The 21,713-nt window shown below is 44.3% G+C and overlaps 1 protein-coding gene across 1 annotated transcript in view; it reads right to left on the reverse strand.

The window, feature by feature from the left end:
- Window positions 1–5,412: 5,412 nt before the first annotated feature.
- The window catches only part of LOC135383612 (phospholipase A2 hemilipin-like), a 77,659-nt gene continuing 61,358 nt past the window's right edge, over window positions 5,413–21,713 (reverse strand). The window contains exons 6-8 of the mRNA XM_064613003.1: window positions 18,368–18,524; window positions 17,015–17,164; window positions 5,413–5,579 (exon numbers count right to left, since the gene is read on the reverse strand). Coding sequence (XP_064469073.1) covers window positions 5,441–5,579; window positions 17,015–17,164; window positions 18,368–18,524 — 446 coding nt within the window. The 3' untranslated portion in view covers window positions 5,413–5,440. The remainder of the gene's footprint in view (window positions 5,580–17,014; window positions 17,165–18,367; window positions 18,525–21,713) is intronic.

The following is a 21,713-nucleotide window of genomic DNA, read 5'->3' on the forward strand; positions in this document are numbered from 1 at the left end:
TCTTCATAAGAAAGATGTTAAGTCTCAACTACTACAAGCCTTCCAATCACCTGAATGTGAACCATTTTGTAGTTCAGCGTGCAAGACAAAATTTCTCTCACTATTTGCCATACTGCGTATTGAGTCCCACTTAAGAGTAAAAAAAGCAGAAAACCAGCAAATTTCAGCAGAGAAGCGTTCTCACCAAAGAAAGCGTAAGAAACTGGGATAGAAAAATCGGAAGCATATCTAGGTTCTGACTTTTTGGGTTAAATGGCTTCCCCAGATTTGAGAGAGAAAGAGTTGGTGCCACTTCAAAATCTGTAATTGTGGGTGAAATCAGGTTCTGTCGGGTTAGTTCAGCACTTTCTGTCCAGCAGTTGGCCCGTTCCGGTGCAAGTATGGGTTGGTTTTACTTTTTCTTTTTGTCAAACATGTATTGCATGCAAAAGATAATCACAAGCACCACATGTTATACATTCACCTTCTACTAAATAGTAATATGTGGTTGGGATTTGGGGAGAAATTGAGCAGTTTAGCTTGAACAGGTCCAAAATTGATTGAGGGAAAGATTGGGTTTCACCTGAAAATATCAGACCCTAGGCATGTGATTCAGTTCCCCAAGGATACTAATGGTGTCTCTCATATCTTTAGTATCATCTAACATCATGTACGAAAAGAATGTGGTATACAGGGGTAGTCCTATGGACAGAGGAGGATTGATGACTCCCTCGCCCAGGATCATCTCGGAATCCAGTTTGGTAAGGAGCAAGGTGTGCCCCCCACCTGAGGCTTCCTCGAAGTCTCGCTTGAGACAGAGGAGGATTGGCGACTTTCTCGCCTGAGGTTGGCTCGAAGTACTGCCATGTTCACAGATATACTTGCAAATTCATAATTATGCCAACATTTCTGACATGTGCTCCTCTGTTATACTGTGATATGCTGCTTATACAGTTGAAAGGTTGTCCACAACAAATAGGCAAGACATGGACACAATCAACAAGATCGAATTGCATAGGCCACTCACATTGGCAGGAGGTATCCTAATGTTTGCCCTTCAGGCAAATTGTGCCTGCTCATTAGTGAGTTGATATTAAATGTAGCATATACACAAGGTTCTAATTGGGCATTGGTATTCTGGTAACTGGAACCTTGGAATTTTTTACAGTCATTGATAACCCTTGATCTTGCAACTTTTTTTTTTTTTTCTTGTGAAGCAGCAATGCAAATTCTGCTTCTTCGTATAGTTAGAACTGCAGATTCAAAACCACAGCAGTTAGCTCTCATTAAAGCTAATTCTCAATAACGGAAGGTGATGGCAAGTACAGAGCAGTATTTTCTTTTAGGGGACTTGTCAGAGATAAGCAAAGCAAAATTGCCATTCCTAACTGTGTTCAGCAAGTGCTTGTCTGGATGCTGCAAATACAAACTTGACAAAATGGCCTTGTGGTATGGGAGTTTGAAATTTATAACATTTATTAGTGGGTATCTTATGACAACCATGACGAAAACGATGTCTTGATAAGTCTTCTTCATGTAAACGCAAACAAATGAATAGAGGACAATACAAAACTGTAAGCTTTGGTAGAGGAGTGTGTGGGCTACGGACCCCATGATTGCCTTTTCGAAAATGTCTATGTTCCTGTTTTCTTGCGGACGGCCTTTCATTTTGCCTTTTGATTTTGTTATGGATGTATGTTAATTACTTTTGTTAAGGGTTGTTAAAGTTCCTTTTAAGAAACATCCAAGTTACAGATACAGGTATAAACATGTCTATAAGGTTAAATTATGGATCACCTTTGCAAAATACATATACTGACACTACTGCAAGTACTCTTGCATACCTGTCTCCTGCACAAAATCATTAAGCAGATTTTCTTGGTTTACCACTGTGTAATGCGCTCCTTAGTTGTATACGCATAATTGGTTTGACTTCTACCACATAGTTCTGTTTTATCATTATACTCTTGTGCACCTCACATTTTGGAAGCTGAGTGCTGCCTACCTGACATGGCAGACACTGGCTCCTACGAAGCGTGCACATGAAAATGTATCTGATATATTCTGAAGATATGTAAATGTATCTAGTTCAGACTCGGTTACTATAGTATGCTTTTTGTGTATTAGCCAGGAAAATGTATCTCTTACTCAGTGAAGTTACTTGACAACTTTTGCTTCAGTGATTGCACCAAAAATACCATCTCTAGAGTGACTACACAGTTGTATGGTTATTGTATATTAGCCAGGAAATTTTATATATCCTACCCAATAACACAATGTTATCCAAGGTAAAATATGGGACTTGTAACACTGTTATTATACTATAACACTGTTAGTTATACAGTACGAGAAGGGAAGTTGTTATGCTAAAATATTTTTGTCTTTTCATTATTCCTTCACTTGTTTGCTGGTAAGTTGCAAAAGCGAAAAATGAAAGGAACAAGAATGTTTCCCTCTCAATGCTTCCTATTGGAGCATCTGCAGTGCCTCATATGCCTCCAGTCTTTACATCTGCACTGTTTGGATTATCAATTTCCTTCATTTTAACCATTTCAAAGCACTTTACTCACTGTTGCTCCACTTCCAGCGAAATATGACTTTTACATTCTATTTCGAAGCCCGTGTAGCAAATTGGTAAATTTCAGTTAAGTTTTGAAAGCTTTGGCATCTGCCATGCTAGCGTTATTTTAAGCATCGGAAAACTGCAGCATTGTCTCGGGTAACAGTGTATACAGCTATGTATGCAGAAAAAAAAAAAAAAAAAGGTAACACGTACTCCTGTGCACCAGGTACTACGGAAGACTCATCTCTGGAAACTTCGCCATTTCTTAACATTGTTAACAGACTTAACCGTCTTATCTTTCTTGCTGACTTTTGTTTTAAAAGGTGTCCATTCACCTAACCCAAACAAAGCATGCATGTCAGTGACATTGGCTGTTTACCTCAGTTGTAAAAGCCTTCTTGTATCCTTCCCATCCAAGCATGCTGTTTATCTAGAATATCCATGTAACACTTAACACTCCACCCTTAATCCTTTAACTGCCCTACCAATGATGAGAACTGTACCAAAGGTTCTCCACATGAGGCTCTTCTTTTAGCACATGATTATCTGTTTGTAGTTACTTGAACTCAGAAAGTGCTGCTCCACTGACCTCACGAAACCTCATTCTAGAGCGCCAAAATCAATCGAGCACTGAGAGCCAGTGAGCTTGTCAGAAAGCGGATGTCCAGCACCCTGTGATGCCCAGAGGCTGATGTAGGCCAAATATGAGTTATACATGCATTAGAGACATTTAGAATGTTAGTTTTTCAGACTGAGTGCGTCTGTATTCAGTGGTCCTATAGCGTGTCTCATCTAGCATTTAGTGTGTTGTTTTTCAAATGTGCTTGGTAGCAGACATTTCTTGAGGTATAGGAGCTTTCCAGCCATGCCTCTATGTGGCACTAAACAGATTTTTTTTTTGCTGTTTGTGCAGGTGCTGTATGGCATCAGTGACAATCCTCGCAATGCATCACTCCACACTGGATCCTGTAGACTGTTATCCGGAAGCCCTATACGGTTCTGCTTCAGGATTAATAGAATAGCTCACTACGCTCATTAAGTACTATGTGCATAATAATGCCATGATTGTTCCAGTGAATAGATATATCGTTTATTTAAATATTGTGTGCCTTAAGATAGTCATGTTGTTGAAACAGAACTGCTCAGTCTTCATTTATTTATGCCAAGAGCCATTTTACCTTGATTTCGACCACACAATGTTAACTGGTGTATCCGACGTGCACATATCAATGCACCGGGTATGTAATGACACCTACTAGTCCGCATATGTCAAGTTTTGCTTACATTTATAGTGCTCGGAAATATTTATGTTCGATGATCATTGTGTGGATATGCTGTCTGTAATTCTTAGCCAAGTTGTTTTCCGTGTATTGTGTCTATACGCATATTTACGACAAAATAAATATGTACATGTGTTTTCACTTCTACTTTGGAGTTTCATTTTCTCCATGACGACACTTTATGGGCGTCGGAACGGGAAGCCGGCGCAGCCAAGCGCCGAGAATAGAGAGAGGGCACGGAAGAGGGAAAGAGGGAGAGGAGAGAGGGAGCACAGAGCACATGCGCAGTTCGATCAAGCCGGCGCGCGCCTTTTGGCGCCAATTTCCGGCTATTTGTGCACCATTCGCTACTCCCGATCACGTGGGCGGAGGGGGCGGTGGTTTTCGTGGCGAAACTGCGGAAGCTACAGCTGCACTCCACTGGCTGCGTCACCTGGCAATGGGAAGCCAATCTCCCCCTTCTCCACCGGAGATCAGCGCTCAGTCAAGCCATCTCGCAACTAAGGAAACCGGTTTTGGATGGAGGGAACTGAACATGAACAGCGCGTTCTTCGAAGGAGAAACTACGTGACACGATTGGCCCAATCGCGGACACCGAACGGCGGCTCCGGCGCGGAAAACGAATGCGCTACGCTGTATAGCCCTATTTAGTGACTCTAATTTCAATGAGGTATGCGAGGAACAAACAAAGAGGCACAACGAGAGTAGTCTCGTAATCTGTCAAAAGCCTACTAGGGCTGTAGTCCATACCCGTTAGAGCGAAACACGCATCTCTCCGGGATTCCTACCTGAGAATCATGGGGACGGTCGTTGTTAATGGGCACACTATAATAAATAAATACTTGAACTGATGGATCACCTCAACCGTAGTTATCTGGTAAAGCAATGGGCGACCGGTTTTATAGGCCTCCCCAGGGTGCATGACAGTTTTTCAGTGGCTTGTATTTTCTGAGCAAGCGGAGAGCCAAGAGGAAGAGCGAAGTCCAACACGATGTTAGGAAAATTTCCAACGCTACAAATGTAATGGATAATTCATTGTTAATTCAATACATAAATATACTGAATATCTACAGCACTAGCTGCGGGCTCCATACAGTTTGATGGCATATTTTGTTTAGACACTGTTGGAAAACACAAAGACGCGTTATAAATACGTTTTAAGTCGCCCTTACTTCTTTAACCAGCGTAATCAAGCCTTGACACGGTTCCTTTCGTCTTCGCCATGTGCGTGCCATGCTTTTCTTAAATAATTGCTAAATAGTGAGTGAGCTGGTGACTAGAATACATGATGGTAAAACACAGAGACTATATACGGCCGACGAGGCCAGTCACACAAAAGACGAAGTCTCAAACCCAGCTGCTGAATAAAACCCATAGTCTCGTGGTGGTTCTACCATCAGGATTTTCTGCATTGATCATCCATCGATCCTCAGCCATCTCTATGACGAATTGTTCAGACTTACATGTCTTGAATAAGTTAGCCAAGTATCTCCGTGGCAGTGGCGGTGACGACTCTTTCTGCTGATTACGACTGATCACACATTATTAATATCACTAATGATAGGCATACAGGCACGGGAATGGGGGAATTGTAGCATATGTACGTCAAATGATTTTATTACATTTCCAATTTCTCGCGCATTTTCTTCAGAAAATCTCGCATGAAGTTTGGTGCACTGAACTTCTGCCACTCTCGTTTTTCCGACTTGTCAAGTTCATACTCATTGCATTTCGTCGTCAGCAGAGGGATGTAAAACCTAAAAAATAAAACATTACGGATAAAATAAACGTCTAAATAAAAATCGACTCCAAGATACATTTGTGATTATACTAACGTTATTGTGTTACTCGAAGGCGAAAGCCCGTGAAGATTCAGAAGATTTGGCAGGCATCATTATCGTCACTGGCTTTAAACATGTAGTAAATTACAAAACTGTTTACTTTCTGAACTCGCAAAGCGGTCTCTGCGCTCTGCTACACGGCGGCGGTTGACAATGTTTTATTTATTGTTATTTTATCTTTATCTTTTTTTTTTCTTGCCTGCACAGCGAGTGCAGTAGCATTGAACACAGTTGGAGTATCATTCGTTACACAGAGAGCGTCAAACCGAAACGTTTTTCTGTTTGTTTCGAGTTCGGCTTCGGCCATAAAGTCTCGGTTCCGGTTCAGGTAAGGAGTTTACATATATCGGTTCGATTAACCGGTTCAGAGGCTGTAAACCGGTTCGGTTCTAATATGCTACAAAATTAGAGGTAGCCATTAAACATGATACAATATCCTTAGTTATGTTTTTTATGCATTTATTTTTGTTTTTCGACCAACAGGACCACCTTTCATCCCTTCTCCGATCAACGTGCTGCCAATCTAGGCAGGCAGACTGCTCGAATCCCCACGTCATCCTCCCCCTCCCCAAAATACGATTTAAATTGCGAAAAACAAACAAAAACACTATATGCCTGGATAACGGTAACACGTCATATGGAAGTGGAACGTATTTTTTATGTCTTCATATGACAAATGAACTAGTCACTATTGCTCAAATGGACTTCCAACGGCCCATCGAAGTCTCACGACTTGCCTTCTTCAGCGTCATTAGGTTGATGCACTAAGATATACATAGTTGTGGGGACTTCACTGACGGAAACTTGCATTCACCTCCATGTGCTTCCTTTCGCCTTCTTTGTGTCTGCGTTCTGACAGACTGGCACAAGTTCCGCCAGTGTCTACATCTCTAAAATCGAAACCATAGAAGTACGCCACGCCGCAGCTGCCGCTGTCGGTGCCGGACTCTTCCAAGTTGCAAGTGGAAGAACTGAACTGCTGTGACAGGCGAGTGACGCCACACTGGCAGCAGCAGAGCAGTGCAACCTTATTGAGCATAGTAGCTCTGTGGCTACGTTTTTAATGTTCCTCATGATGTGGTTACAATGCACTGCTGGTGCAAACTTTCGAAGGTAGTGTTGTGTTACTTGATATATGATGAGAAGCACGCACCATCAGGCATAGAGTTAATATTGGAAGACTGGGAGGAAGACTGAGCCGTCAGGTTCACGGTATACTCTTTATTCCGCCATCTTGAGAATTACCCTGGTTGCCAGCACAGCAATCAGGCCAGATTGTATGTGCGTGCCTGGCTGATAGGTAATATCAGGTATTGTGGATAATACAGTGACATGGGTAATATATAACATTCCCCCTCCACCATATATCCAGAAACATTTGTTGAAGGAAATAGGTGAAAACACAAATGAATAACGCAAAGTAACAAAAGGTTCACAGGTCACCCTCCCCTGGCTGTAGCTCTAGGTATAGATGAACCTGTCTGGTGGCACACCTCTTGAGCTTCTGATGGGGTTCCGGTTGGGAGAACCACAGTCCTGGGTGGAAACACCGTCCGGGTGCTGATCAACATCTTGTGGAGCGTTACTGGTTTGGGGGGGGGGGGGGTATGTTTATTTAGAAAAATGAAAAGAAATTGGTTTGGTTTTGTTGGTCTTCGCTTGTCGAGTCTTCAAGCACTTCGTCGTCTTCTTCGCTATATTCTACGTTAGGCGTGTGCTCGTACTCCGCTCCAAGTTTTTTAAAGAAAATTGTGTGAGCGACGCCACAGCGGTCGGTCTGTGGATTGCTTTTGCCCACATGGGGGTTCTTTAACGTGCGCTGAAAGTTCATCACACGGCACCCCGTATTTAACGTCTCTCGCGGAAGACGGCGTGTCTAAGCAACTTGTACCCTGCCACCAAGTTGCTGGCGTCCTCGGCCGGGTTCGAACCCGCGATCTCGGGATCAGAAGGCGAACACGCTACCGACTGAGCCACCGAGGCCGGTCCAAAACAGTATCTCCTTTCTGAAGATTGTGTTCCTTCGCGTGACGTTTTTCTTCTGCTCGTGCTTTCGATATTTCTTTTGCTGTTGTATCGTTCGAGAGGATAGTGTCGCGTGTGTCCGTGGTCTCATGGTGTGCCGAACTCGGCAAGGTGGTTCAGCTCCAAGATGGCGCTCGTAATTATCGTTCAGTTCCGATTCAGGTCCAGCTAAAAATAACGGTTAATTCCGTTTTTTTTTGTTTCGGACCCGGTTCGGTTCGACGCTCTGGTTACACACGATCCTTTGCAGCAGCTGTCGTTGGAGACCAGACCTTTGTAGGTTGTTAGGAATGCAGAAAGCTTGTAATGCTGACTGACAAGTCCTGCTGCACAAGGGCTCGAGGATGATTATGCATAATGATCTGCATAATTCTCATCCCTCTGACCTGTTCTTGATAATGAGATCGACTTTCCATAAGAAATCGATGATATCTTTGTTGACAGAGCGAGAACTTAAGGAAACCCGATATACAGTGCGTTTTCTGGTGTGCGTTATCCTTTAGAGTTTCTTTTTTATATATATATAAAAAAGCAATGGGAACAGAATAGAGTCGTTTACCATTAAAGGGGCACTAAAATGCAAAAACAAGTTCACTTCAAATCATGTTCTACGCTATGTTAATTTCGTACTTGTTATCATGATTCAAAACTTTGATTGCGTTACGATGCTACAATAAAAAATATACGGGACTCTCTCTTGTTTTGGCAGTGAACGTCGTTTCAGCTCGTGCATCGGTGTTCTTAGTCCACGAAGCAGTCCCAGCGAAAAACATAGTGCGCGTTGCGAAGCCGACTGGCGTCGCTGTCCGAAGAACGTGAAAATAAATGTTGTCAGTGGAACATCTGCAAGGACTGTTGTAGGCTACAATTCAGTGAGTCAGTATTGAAAAATGAAGCAGAGCGCATCATGCCGCGCATATACGGAACACTAGGATCGGACCCGTTCCAAATCCCCACGGCCACGATAGGTAAGCGCTCACTTGTCCTGCTGTCTGATTGGATGCCGCCAATCGTCGCTTCCTGTCGCTTCCCAGACTCGTCGCTCCCGAGACTGGGAGGTACTCGGGTTCGAATCCCGGTGCCGGCTGTGCTGTCTGGGGTTTTTTTCCTGGGTTTTCCTCTGACGCGTTCAGACATATGTCGGCACAGTTCCCTTAGAAGTCGGCCCAAGACGAACATTCCCCAGGTCGTCAGTCGTGACGTTGCTCACATCTGTGAGGCCGACAACGGCGAACCCTTTCACCACCACCATTCGTTGCCGCCAAGGACTGCTCTGTTTTCACTGCGTTTTTCTTCTAAACTGTAGCGCTGTGCGAACAAATTTTGCTTGTATTATACACGGACTTTAATTTGACAGCAAGTTGTTGTATTTTAGTGCCCCTTTAAGTTCTACGGCTAGGCGGGCGTCCTATCAATGAAAGTATGCCACTACACGATGAGGAATTACCTAAAATTGGTTAATCAACTCTAACTGGGGAATTTCAGGCAAAAGCGATCTAGGAAAATCATTGTCGAAAGTCATTGCGTGTTTAAAGAAAGAAACATGAAACGCGCAGTGCGCTAAAATAACCATCCCCGAATTTTGATATGCAAATGAGCCGAAACCGAAACCGTGGTCACCGGGAGCGCAGGGAGCACAGCGCTCATTTCACATCAGAGGGCTGCGTGCTTTGGAGCGATGGAAATCATTGGAGTACGTGCTGATCTCCTGGTGAGCTTGGCCAGTGCAGCCGAAAGAATAATAAGGTAGCGACATGCTCGTGAAGCGTGTGGCCACGCTAGGCTGACACACCTTACGTGTAAATCTACTCCAATTACATTATTATTTTTACCGCTTTCCGACACAGATAAGTCTCGGTTGGCGAAGGCGAGGTGCTCTTGAAGTGCACTTTTTTCAGTTTCGGCTCATTTGCGTAGCGAAATCCAGCGATGTAGATTTCACTGAACTGCAAAAACGACATGTATGCCGATCTCATAGCTTTGTTTATAAAAAAAAAATGTAGTATACAAAAGTCCTGATAAACAACTTAATTGAACTGTGACAAAAGAAGAAAGGGAGAAAGAGATATAGACAAGGTTTTTATAAAACACATTGTTAAGGCGTAGCGTTATATTCCTAAGATTTAGTCAAGAAGTGTGGAAATGACAGCCTGGGGTGCTAGACTCGTCAAAGCAGAACAAAGTTCAAAAGATGACGTCGCGCGGGGAGGAGTTTTGAACTTCCGAAATTCGAGAAAAATGTTTCCCTTTCCCAGTAACTGATGTTGGGTCTAGAGTCACTAAATAAGCTACGCTTCAGAGTATCGACACTGAGCCGCCATGTTGTTTCGGATGACCTCCAGCCCCACCTCTATTTTGGCAGTAGAAATAGAAGAAGGTGAAGTTCAGCAGTGGAAGAAGACAACACTTCGAAGAGCGCTAAATGGATGGCGCTGGAGGTCATCCGAAACAACATGGCGGCTCAGTGTCGATACTCTGAAGCGTAGCTTATTTAGTGACTCTAGTTGGGTCTACATCAGTGCCGATCAAAATCAGTGTGTGAGCGACCCGCCCATTGGCACGAGCGTGATAGAATGAAGAACGTGAAAACGCACCGCTTCTGTCTGCTCCGGTGAAGAGTGAAATGCTAAGCAATACATCCTTGAAGGACTTATGGTCAAACCGTACATCGGCAAATATATTTGGGCTGCGCGAGCATTAGAATATTTCAGATCTCGAGGCGCATAACTGTGTTCCGAATCGAATGCGGAACTATATTCAATTTTGAATCGAATCAATATTTCTTCCAAACTGGATACATACAGAAACAGCATGACTCGAGGCTTGATCCCATGGGATCACAAAACACCCGCGCTACTCGGTAATGGTAAAAAGCAAACGGAAAACAGTTGTGCGATCCATGGAAATTGCCGGCCGTGCAGTCCTCCGTCAAGTTAGGCAAACGCAAAAAGGAAAAAAAAAAAAGAAAAGAAAAAGGTCGAAAAGACGAAGCCACCCGGTGACACGGCTTTTCTTGTAACCTCCTCACAATTGCTTCAGATAGCTGCGTCGTTTCAACCTTGCTGCCACTATCAGCAGAAGCATGGAAGAGGGAACTGAAGGTGAGACTCATCGTCTCTTTCCACAGTATTCTACATTACGTGACGGAATAATTAACGCTGTCGAGATTTTGCGCAAGGAAAATTTCCCCCAGCTATTTTTATTGTAGTAGGGTAATGTGTTTTGTGTTCAAATTGGTTGAGAAAACGAAATGCCCTTTCTGTTTCGGACAAGGAAAAACACAAAGAAAGACAACAAACAAACGAAATAAAAAAATAGTTGCGCTGACTTGGCACATTTCAGAGATCTATTCAGAATATTTCTCGCGACTGAAAATCGAACAAGTGCGCGCAAGTCACATCAAAAGTTTGTCGATGACAAGTGCCAGTGACACCCCGAAGTAGAATTAAGCCTCTGTTTTATGCCAGATTACATGACACACCCGCTGTGTCGGCATGTGTGCTATACGTGTATTCGGGATCAGTGAACACAACAACGCTTCGGTTGAAAACGATTTGTTTCCTATTTCTCTTTTCTATCGATCTGCTGACTTCTTTTTCAAAATGACCCTGAGTAAATTTGAGCACATATAAACAGACTAGTGCCCGCACTGCGACGACACAACCACTTCATGGCAAAAGGGGCGGAAAAGTCGCATGTCCGAAAAACCCTGGGCCCGTGCACTTGCAAGCGCTCATTTCGAGGCGCTGCTCCGCTGCATAGAAGAGGACTGACGCTTTCCAACGTCCTGCACATGCAATGTTCATGTCTCTGTTGTGTGCATTTTATATTTAGCATGCATAGCTGTTGTCTTCCTCCGCGCCTCAATGGAAAATCTCATTTTTGTACAGCAACGAAACCACGTGAAAACAAGAGGACATCACGGAACGGAGGTACAGTGTCATGCGTGAAGAACACAACAATCTTGTGCGCAATGATATCATGATCCGTGACGAGTAGCGCATCTTGCGTGAATCATACAATCTTAGAACAGAACTTCACCGCATAGCACGTTGTCCGCAAACCATTGACACGAATGATAGTATTACCCCTTCTGATTCGAAGCGCGAGGGGGCGTATAGCAATTTGGATATATGATAATTGCTATAAAAATGTCTCTGTCCCCCTCTCTCTTCAAATCGGAAGCGATACCCTGTTGAAAAAACCCAAATATGTTTGTATGGGATCCTATTTGAACCTCTGTATGCTATAAGGGGATAAGTACAAAAATCCCAAACCGAGAAAAGGGACCTGATCTGACGGCCGGTCCCATTGACACGCATGGATTTCCCGTTTTTTTACTCTCCTGTAGCGGGTCAATAAATAGCAATACGGTCCTAAATTTTCTTAGGCAGGTACATACTGGCATGTATATGTCATTACAGCGAAAATAGTAAATGTAAATGTAAATGCATACAGAGGTTCATTTATCCTCTACAAATTGATGTAGGATCCTTTATGTCCTATTTTGTTTCATGTGGGAAAGTTGTGGGATCCTACATGGCTTACATTCAATCACATATAGGTGAGTCATAGGATCCTACATGTCTCATATTAGGCTATGTAGGAGAGTTGTAGGACACTACATTGCCTATATCCGGCTATGTAGGAGACTTGTAGGATCCTACAAGGCATCAAAAAAGAGCTATGGAGATACCTTTCCTTTCTTTTTCTTAATAAACATATCCCCCCCCCCCTATGGGAGATCTTATGTGACCTGTTTGTTTTCATGTGGGGACAACGTGGGGAATTATTTTGAGATATGTAAGTGACATATTAACACAGCAACAAACATTATTTTATTGCATATATATTTCCCCCACAACTGGGGCCCAGGACGAACTAGTCATATCCAATCATGTTTGCCAACGCGCACACATTCGGCAGGTTATCAAGTGCGAATTCTATTAGAACCACTGCAAATGAATATATATTGTTTAGGTTGAAAACAACTGAATGGACTCGTTGCATTGCTGCATTACTGGTTGCATTACTGGTTGCATTCATTTATGGAACATGCATAGAGTATGTCCATTACTAGTCGACGAAACATCAAGCATACAATGATGCGTGCATTCCTTTGAGTGCTATTTAAGCACAGATTTCGACTGAGCAGTGCGTAACCGGTTGAGGTGGCGGTTGAACCCCATCGAGCGACATTGCCGTGTCGATGGGGTTCTCGGTCTAACATCTAGGACTAAACCGGTTCTATCAGGACGCAGTTTGTTGTGACGGTTTCCCCAATCCTTCCCCCTCACGTGCACGCTCACGGCTGGCAGGAAATCCTAAAAGTAGTCGAGGCACTTGGAAATTCCAGGCCTCCGTCTGCACTTCCGATACATTCGGAGCTCCGTAACTTCCGCCCCGCTAGTCAGGTCGACGCCAGAATTTCCGTCCTAGGAGGATTTGAATCGCTCTATGATCGGTCAAATAGAACCATCGGCCGGTCTTTAGCGGTTCGGGGGTTGTGGGCAGAGACGCGTTTGTAACGCTGTTTTTCTAAACTTTGGGGCCTTTTCGGAAGGAAGCCGGCGTCGGACAGTTTTCATCTTTCTGGAGTGTACTCGCCTCAACTCGGTGAACGTGGCAAAATTTACGACAGCTGTCAAAGTCTTGTGGTTCTCGAGCTACCGGTTTCCGTGTTGACACTCCTCCCAATACATGGGACTGACGGCCGTTTTTTTTCCTAAAAACGTTTCCATTGCAGCTACAGGGTCGTGTTTGACATAGTTTTGAAGCTCTCGACGTGCTCTTTCCAACCGCCTTAATCCCGTAGGCGCGCGACTTAACGTTCCCCAGATATGGGCTTTGGAGTTGGAGGGCGCTGGCGCCAGCGAGTCTGGGTGACGCCGCTCTGAGACGCTTCCGTAAGTGCCGTTCCTTTAGTGCCGTAATCTCGCTTACCTAACGTCCAATTTACTGGAAATTTTGGATGCGCGTTCTTCGTTCTTTGCTCTACAACTTTTAAATTCGCACCCCCCGTCTATTTACTACAGGTTATGGCGTTATTCCCGAAATTTCTTAGGCTGACTCTTCTGCAACCTTCGTCCCCGTTTTTAGCTTTGAACCCTGCGAGAGATCTGATTAGAGCACTGCACGGGCCGACTTTTCCGGGCCCGACCCGGCCCGGGCGCATCGAAAAATGGCCCGGGCCGACCCGGGCCCGGACCTTCATATTTTTATGCGGCCCGGCCCGGCCCGGCCCGGTGACCCGGCGAGTAGATCTCGGCCTAGTATTTCCAGCCGCGACGTACGCGTTTCTGGCGATTATCAAACAAATTTATAAGTAAATTTATAAGGAGAGAAGACAAACATACAAGTGATGGCGGTTTAACACCGTAACCACACGAGACCAAATTAAATCCAGAACGCACGGGGCGTTATCGTTACACTGTCAAGATTTTGCGGAGATAGCATGCTGTCGACAAACTGCTTCTCCCAGTCCCTATCCCTCTCACCAAGCTTTGCCAAAGTGATTGTGAAATATGTGAGGAGTGAGGAGCAATGTAAAGTGGCTTGGAGAATGTTCCAGAGGGTCGAATCATATGCATAATGCAGTACCCTTTGCTTGTCTTTGCAAAATATGCACAGGAATGACGCAAGCGCATGATGATATGAACTAATGCATCTCCAATGTGTGGAATTAGCTGCGTGGCCCGGCCGGGCCTGACTCTCGGGAACATATTTGTCGGCCCGGGCTCGGCCCGGCCCGGAGCACACAGCCAATAACAAGCCCAGCGCGGCCCGCGGGCCGGGTCGGGGGCCCGGGCCCGTGCAGTGCTCTAAAATCATCTATAAACGAATTCGTGCACTCCGAACGCCGAAAGCCTAGAAACTTGCGGCATCTTTCTATCTCTCCATTCTCGAGTGAGGACAACATGGCAACAGCGGTTCGTTATACATGGGGCTGGGGCATTTTTTCGATGTCGGTTGTTTGTTGACGTAGAAATGCGGTTGAAGACTTATTTTGACGGGGAAAACTCCCTCTTTCCAATGGCGCTAGTCGCCCGTACGCGAGACTTTCTGCTTTCTGGATGTAGATGTAGCGCGAGGAGAGCATGGAGGAGAGCCGTTACAGGTGGCGCCCTTGGATCTTGGAATGCCTCCAGCTCATTTGGAAAGGAATCTTGGAAGCGTTCGGACGCATGTCCAGAGGGCTCTCGTTCGGGAAGCGTCTTTCGTCGTAGTTTTGGTGGTTTTGGTGCTCCGCAGTGCTGTGACTGTATTTCATGCCTTACTAGTTATATCTGGACCTGTTTCTGTGTGTGTACCTTGGAAGACCGAAAGCTGTTGGATTCCGTGAATTGAAGGCAAGGGCGGATTTAAGGGGGGGGCGACCGCCCCCCATACGGTCGTGTTCCCGATGTAAAAACCCTATGTCCTGGACGATGCTGCGCTGCAAAGCACGAAATTTCCTGAAGACCCCCCCCCCCCCCCATGGCAGACCCTTAAATCCGCCCCTGATTGAAGGTTAGTTGTGTGGCCTATAATACCATGTTTCGTGCACCTCTTGCTTGGTATTCTTCCTAGCATGTGGGTTCCTATAACTTTATCCGCTCAGTGCAATTATTACCCTATTGTTACCTATATTGCTTTATCCTCCATCTGTAATCTAAGTGTGCTCTTACCTTGTTGGTTAACCTGTATCATCACTTAACATCAGGTTGAAGATATCATGTGTGATGGTTCCGCGGCCCTGTTACAGGGTACCGGTGCTCTAAAGATACAGCTCTTCCTTTTTTGGTTCTTAATTCATAATGACTCAGCTTGGGTCATGCATATTTTCCCTGAGTGTGGAAGAAATACGCACACCATGTAATAATCGCGGATAATATAGCTCAACGTCCATTGTTTTCACCCTCTTCAGGTAATGCCTTACTGACACCCTTGCTGTAGCCCCAGTTATCATAGTTAATTGATCTTATTGAGTTATATATGGCTGCTAAAAAACAATTCTCTTTGGACCTCAAGTAACAGCATATGCGGGAAATCTTGTTAACCTGTGCACGAGTTTGGGCATATTTTATGTGACACATAATGCATTATCCCTTGCTAAAACTAGCTTCCTAACTCGCTTTATTCTTTCAGATCTTTCCAAGAAATATATCTTAGAGCTATCATGTAGCATCATCTGTAAAGGTGTTGAAGACGCTGTACAGGCAAGAGTGTGATTGTTCAACAAACGTGTCAGAGGGATGCTGAACGATATCAATAAAAAGGATAGAAGCTGCATGATTTGTTATTTCCTAATATACACAGCACAATAGGGTGCACAAATTATACAGGATCACCACGAGAGGCTTGGTATTCCGCCATTTTAGCGTGCATGTAGGAACCTAATTGCATGTAGAACCCAACGTAGGTCCCACAATCAAATAGGATCCTGTTTATATGTAGGATCGCACTTGAATGTAGGCCCCACAACCAAATAGGATCCTGTTTATATGTAGGATCGCATTTGCATGTACAACCCACAATTAAACAGGATCCTATTTGTATGTAGGTTCCTTCATCATGTAAGACCTGGTGTCATAATACCATATGGAGTCAAGTAGGAATTTCCAACAGGGATATCATTCGTGTCTGTAGTTGGCGCACAACATGCTATGCCGTGAAGTTTTGTTCTGATAGTGTAGGCTCTGCGTAGATGGTCACACAGCGAACGAACAGCGTTATTCGACAGTCGGTAACACTGGTAAAAATCCTCGTTTGGCATTCCAAACGATACCCATGATAAATGTGGAGCCAGAGGCGCAGTAGTAAAGGCACGGCAATAAAAGCGGCCGCAACTCTTCCTAACAAACTTCGAAGTTCGCCACTATCTTTCCTTGAACTTTTCCCGGTGAAAAAAAAAAAAAAAAGTTGCACAACGTCATTTTGACGTCACGGAACTTCTGCCAAAAGCTGCATTTTCCCTTTCCTTGAACTTTGGTTTGATTGACAACACGGGCCGTCACGTGGGCCAGGGAAACTGTCCAACGGCTGTCTTTCCTCATATCGCCCGAATTGTTTACATTGGTGAAATCTGCAAAGACACAATCCCCACGGGCAACGAAAACGTCATTTTGACGTCATGAAAATATTTCGAAGTGAGCGCGTCTCGGTAGCCATGACCTGAGGTTTGATTGACAGTCAGGCGCGTTCACGTGGGTCACGGAAAGCATCCAATGGTTGCCCTCCCTCCCATTTCTTGAACTTTCTTCGTGTTTCAAGATACGACGAGTCTAGCACCCCTGCAGGGAAAAACTGAGTGCATTAGTTGAGTATCAGCTACGAATCGTACCTACCAGTTTTTCCTCACACATTTCTTAGGGTACGTTTCAATGTAACATTCAACCTTGAGGATATTGAAGAACGTCTTCCCGACTACAACCGAAGGCGCACTACGATCGCCGAGAAGGCAGTTGTAGAATCGTCTATCCTTCACGCAGTGTGTCCTGAAATGTACCAGAGCACTTATAGTATGATCCACTGAAGGCGAGTATATTTTGAGAAATCAAACCACCAGAGTAAATACCGAGACTGGGTGGTTGGCGTGCTGAACATATGGCGTTATCATCGCTTGTAAGCTCGGACGAAGGAACACGCACGACGTCGCTGAGCTTGCTGAATTCAGCAAAGTCCTGTGTGTCTCTTTCTCCATGCGAGCTTATAAGCGCTGATAACACAATGTGTTGGTAAAGCAGCAAGGGCGACATTTTGATATCAATTGCAGGAACGTATGTGGTTATGCCAATGCACAAGTAGCAACGTGACTTAGTGTATGGTCTTTGAGGGAGATGCATGTTGTTTGCAAGGGATGTACTATCCATCTTTCTCTGGAATGGGAGTAGTCATAACTACACCCGACAAAAAGCAAGGGAGCTTCCCTCAGCAGCCTTCTCTTGGAAGCTCTCTGGAACACGACAAACACCAGAATAAGCAAGTGAGTGCGTTAGAAGATCACCTGCAGCGTGATGTCCTTCCGTCAGCGTCAGAGTCTCACAAACGTAATGCCTCAGTGCTAAGCCAGAAAGCATATGAGAACGACCACGACGTAACTCTACATTGGTCGCACTGCAATACACGTGAATGTAACTCCGACGTCGCCATGCGAGAAGGATTATGATCTCATACTTCACTTTGAAGTTAAAATTGGGCCAGAAAAGGGGTAGTAGTTTCTTGGGAAACACAGATGTCGAAGGGAGCGTCTAACTGAGTGGTATAGTGGAAAGGGAGTAGAAGTGAAGGGATATTTCGCTGTTACTGCTTTGTTTCTTGAAGCTGGAGTTTCTTCGTGTGAGTAAAAATAATGGTCTGTTAAACAATGTTGAAGGCTTGGTGTGACCGTGCTGATGGCAGTATCTGCTGTTTTTGATCAGTCTCATAACTGCTCAGCACATTGAAACGTTATAACGATGACGATGACTGATTGATGAGCCAGCTAATGACTGACAATGTGATAAGAAATCTGTCAAGTGTTTGAAAATGATGTCCTCTGCTCAGCTCCTGAAATTTGCGAATACTTGGCTATTACGCCTTTCATGTCCACGATTGGGATGGTTGCTGTGATGCGTGTTTGTGATCTCAAACACTGCTCCCGACGCAAAGAAGCAAAGTTTCATAAGCATGACAGGGACAAGGTGAGAAGTACAACTTACATTGTGTACAGGTGCCAATTTTTAATACCGTGTTTCTCCGTAAATGCTGGGATGTTTTGCGAGTTATCGTGTTCACGGCAGCAGGCGTCGGTAGCATTCAGACGTCCTAGGTCATCATAATTTTTAGCTACGTCGCCAGCGCCACACCATTTGGTACCTGCATTGCAAAATACAGGGTGTCCCAGCTAAATGCGAACAGATTAAAATATATATATATATAATGATGAAATTGTCTCATGTCCTATATATATATATCACTTTTTTAGATGAAGTCAGTTGCAATGTAGTATATGCTGAAGGGCACTCTTTAACAGGGCACCAGCAAACTCCTGAGGCAATGTCCTAATTAACTTCCAAATTATAAAAGCTGTGAAGTTGTCCCAGTGAGAACATCTGGTCCCTTTCGTCACCTGATGCTGTAGCCATTTTCAAAACAAAAATCCGTACGGTAGATCGTCCGCAAAAAATTCGTGAAGGGACACCATTTTTGCTTTATTTTGTTCATTGGGCATCTTCGGAGACGCGTCTTTCCTTCACCCCCATATGAGAGGGTGAAAGAGCGCGCTATCGCCTCTTGCGTCCTGGAAAAGGATTAAAAGAAAGCAGAAAATGCAACCCAAGATAAGAGCAGTTCCGATAGCGTCATCGGATACATTTCTTTTTGTTTTGTTTCCGCAAGTTAGAGCTCATCTCCGACGGCACTGTGCTCCTTCACCCTCTCAAATGGGGAGCGAAGGGAAGACGCGCCTCTGGAGATGCCCAATGAACAAAATAAAGCAAAAAAAAAGGTGTCCCTTCACGATTCTTTTTTTTTTTTTTTTTGCGGACGATATATCGAACGGATTTTGTTCTGAAAACGGCTACTGTATCAGGTGACAAGGGGACCCGATGTTCGCATGTGGGACAACTTCGTAGCTTTTAGACTTAAAATGTTAATTATTGAAAGTCAATTAGGACATTGCCTTAGGAGTTTGCTCGTGCCCTCTTAAGAAGTCCCCCGAAGCATATGCTATATTGCAACTGACTTCATCTCGGAAAAAGTGTAATAAAAGAAAGATATATAAAAAAATATATATAGGAGTTGAAATAAACGAATGCGGTTGACCACGAAAAATAAAGGTATTCAATAAGGATCAGAAGTGATCCTTATTGAATACCTATATATATATATATGATACTCATGGAACGATGCGACAGCACCAGAGGACACGTGTTTCGCCGTGTTTGCGGCTCGTCAGCCCTGGGTAGCTGCGCATCGATTCGGGATTGGCAAACCAGGGGTCTCTCAGCGAGCGATATACACCTGGGAGGGTGACTGAGCACTCCTCAATGCCACAGTGGAAGCCAGTGAATTATAAAGAGGGAAAAAAAGCCATTAAAAAATAAGTAAATGACGCTAGACGTGTTTGAAATTCAAACTTACAGATTAAGATGGCTTCTATGGCTGCACGTAGAGGAACAGATACTCATGGAACGATGCGACAGCACCAGAGGACACGTGTTTCGCCGTGTTTGCGGCTCGTCAGCCCTGGGTAGCTGCGCATCATTCGGGATTGGCAAACCAGGGGTCTCTCATTGCCAATCCCGAATGATGCGCAGCTACCCAGGGCTGACGAGCCGCAAACACGGCGAAACACGTGTCCTCTGGTGCTGTCGCATCGTTCCATGAGTATCTGTTCCTCTAAGTGCAGCCATAGAAGCCATCTTAATCTGTAAGTTTGAATTTCAAACACGTCTAGCGTCATTTACTTATTTTTTAATGTCTTTTTTCCCTCTTTATATATATATATGTATATAAGCAGGAAAAATCAGAAGACGACAAAGAGCTTACAGGAAAACAAAAAGGGGAGTTTATTAACACATATAGCGATAGGGGTCGACGTTTCGGCAGTCAGCGCTGCCTTCGACGGGACTGGGGTTTGGTGACAAGAACAAGCTTTATATATGTGTTATATGTGTTATATATAAAGCTTGTTCTTGTCACCAAACCCCAGTCCCGTCGAAGGCAGCGCTGACTGCCGAAACGTCGACCCCTATCCCTATATGTGTTAATAAACTCCCCTTTTTGTTTTCCTGTAAGCTCTTTGTCGTCTTCTGATTTTTCCTGCTTATTTCATTCTCGTGGTCAACCGCCCTCCTAAGCTTCTAATTTATATATGCATATATATATATATAATCTGTTCGCATTTAGCTGGGACACCCTGTATAACTTACTACATATCACGAGCAACAATGTCTACTCTCAGTTGCTTGCATCGCGCTATACAGGGCATTCCAGAAAACGTGTCTGAATTTTAGTAAAAAAACTACTCCACCTAGAATCATGCGGTCAATTTGCATTTGTTCTTACTAGGTTTTTGCCACCTCCTGATGTGCATGTCATCTAACCTAAGTGTAATTATGTAGTTTTTTGCGAACTATACTCAGAAATTTGCCAAGTAAATGTCACTTTTTTACCCCACCAATGTGAAGAGCGTGCCGAATTTACTTAAATTAATGATAATTGACGGGAATATTGAGGAGCTATCGTATCGGAAAAAAATAGCCGAAAATCTCAGGCTCGCAGGAGCTCGCAGGGGATAGCGCGCGACGAATTTTTTAGCGAAAGTATTGTCAGTCCGACGAACGGAAGTTGGAAACCCAGCCCACACCGGCATGCTAGAAATAGATAACACAGACATAGCTTATCGCGTGCGGCTTCGGCTGGGACCATACCTTCCCTCTCCCAATTTCAGGAACTGTCACTTTTTCTACTATCACTCTGTGGGCTGGGTTTCCAACCTCGTTACGTCGGTCTGACCGCGATTGCGCTCAAAAAGTCCTCGCGCGTTATACTCAAGTGCCCCGAGAAGCACGATGTTCGGCTATTTTTCCCGATAGGGTAGATTCGGAATATCACAGTCAATTAACATGAATTTGAGTAAATTCGGCACGCTCTTCATGTTGGTGGGGTAAAAAGTGACGTTTACTTGGCAAATCTCCCAGTTCACGTGGCAACAATTTACATAATTAAAGTTACATGACATGCACATCAGGAGGTGGCAAAAACCTTGTAAGAGCAAATATCGTTGACCGCATGATTCTAGGTGGCATAGTTTTGTTTATTAGAATTCAATGACACGTTTTCTGGGACACCCTGTATATATACATGTCTGTGAGGCCAGCACCGATGGAATCCACTTAACACCCTCCAAGCACAACACACACACGAAGAAGCGTGTCATTCTATTTCGCCTATTCTCAGTTTGTCTAATCTTTATTTGGCAAGCCGACCTTCTGTCAGGCTGACTTTCCGAAATAAACGTATATCCCCCCTTTATTTGGCGGGCTCTCTCCCTATTCCTTA

This window comes from Ornithodoros turicata, chromosome 2 (assembly GCF_037126465.1).
Source record: "Ornithodoros turicata isolate Travis chromosome 2, ASM3712646v1, whole genome shotgun sequence".
In the NCBI taxonomy this organism is placed as follows: domain Eukaryota; kingdom Metazoa; phylum Arthropoda; class Arachnida; order Ixodida; family Argasidae; genus Ornithodoros; species Ornithodoros turicata.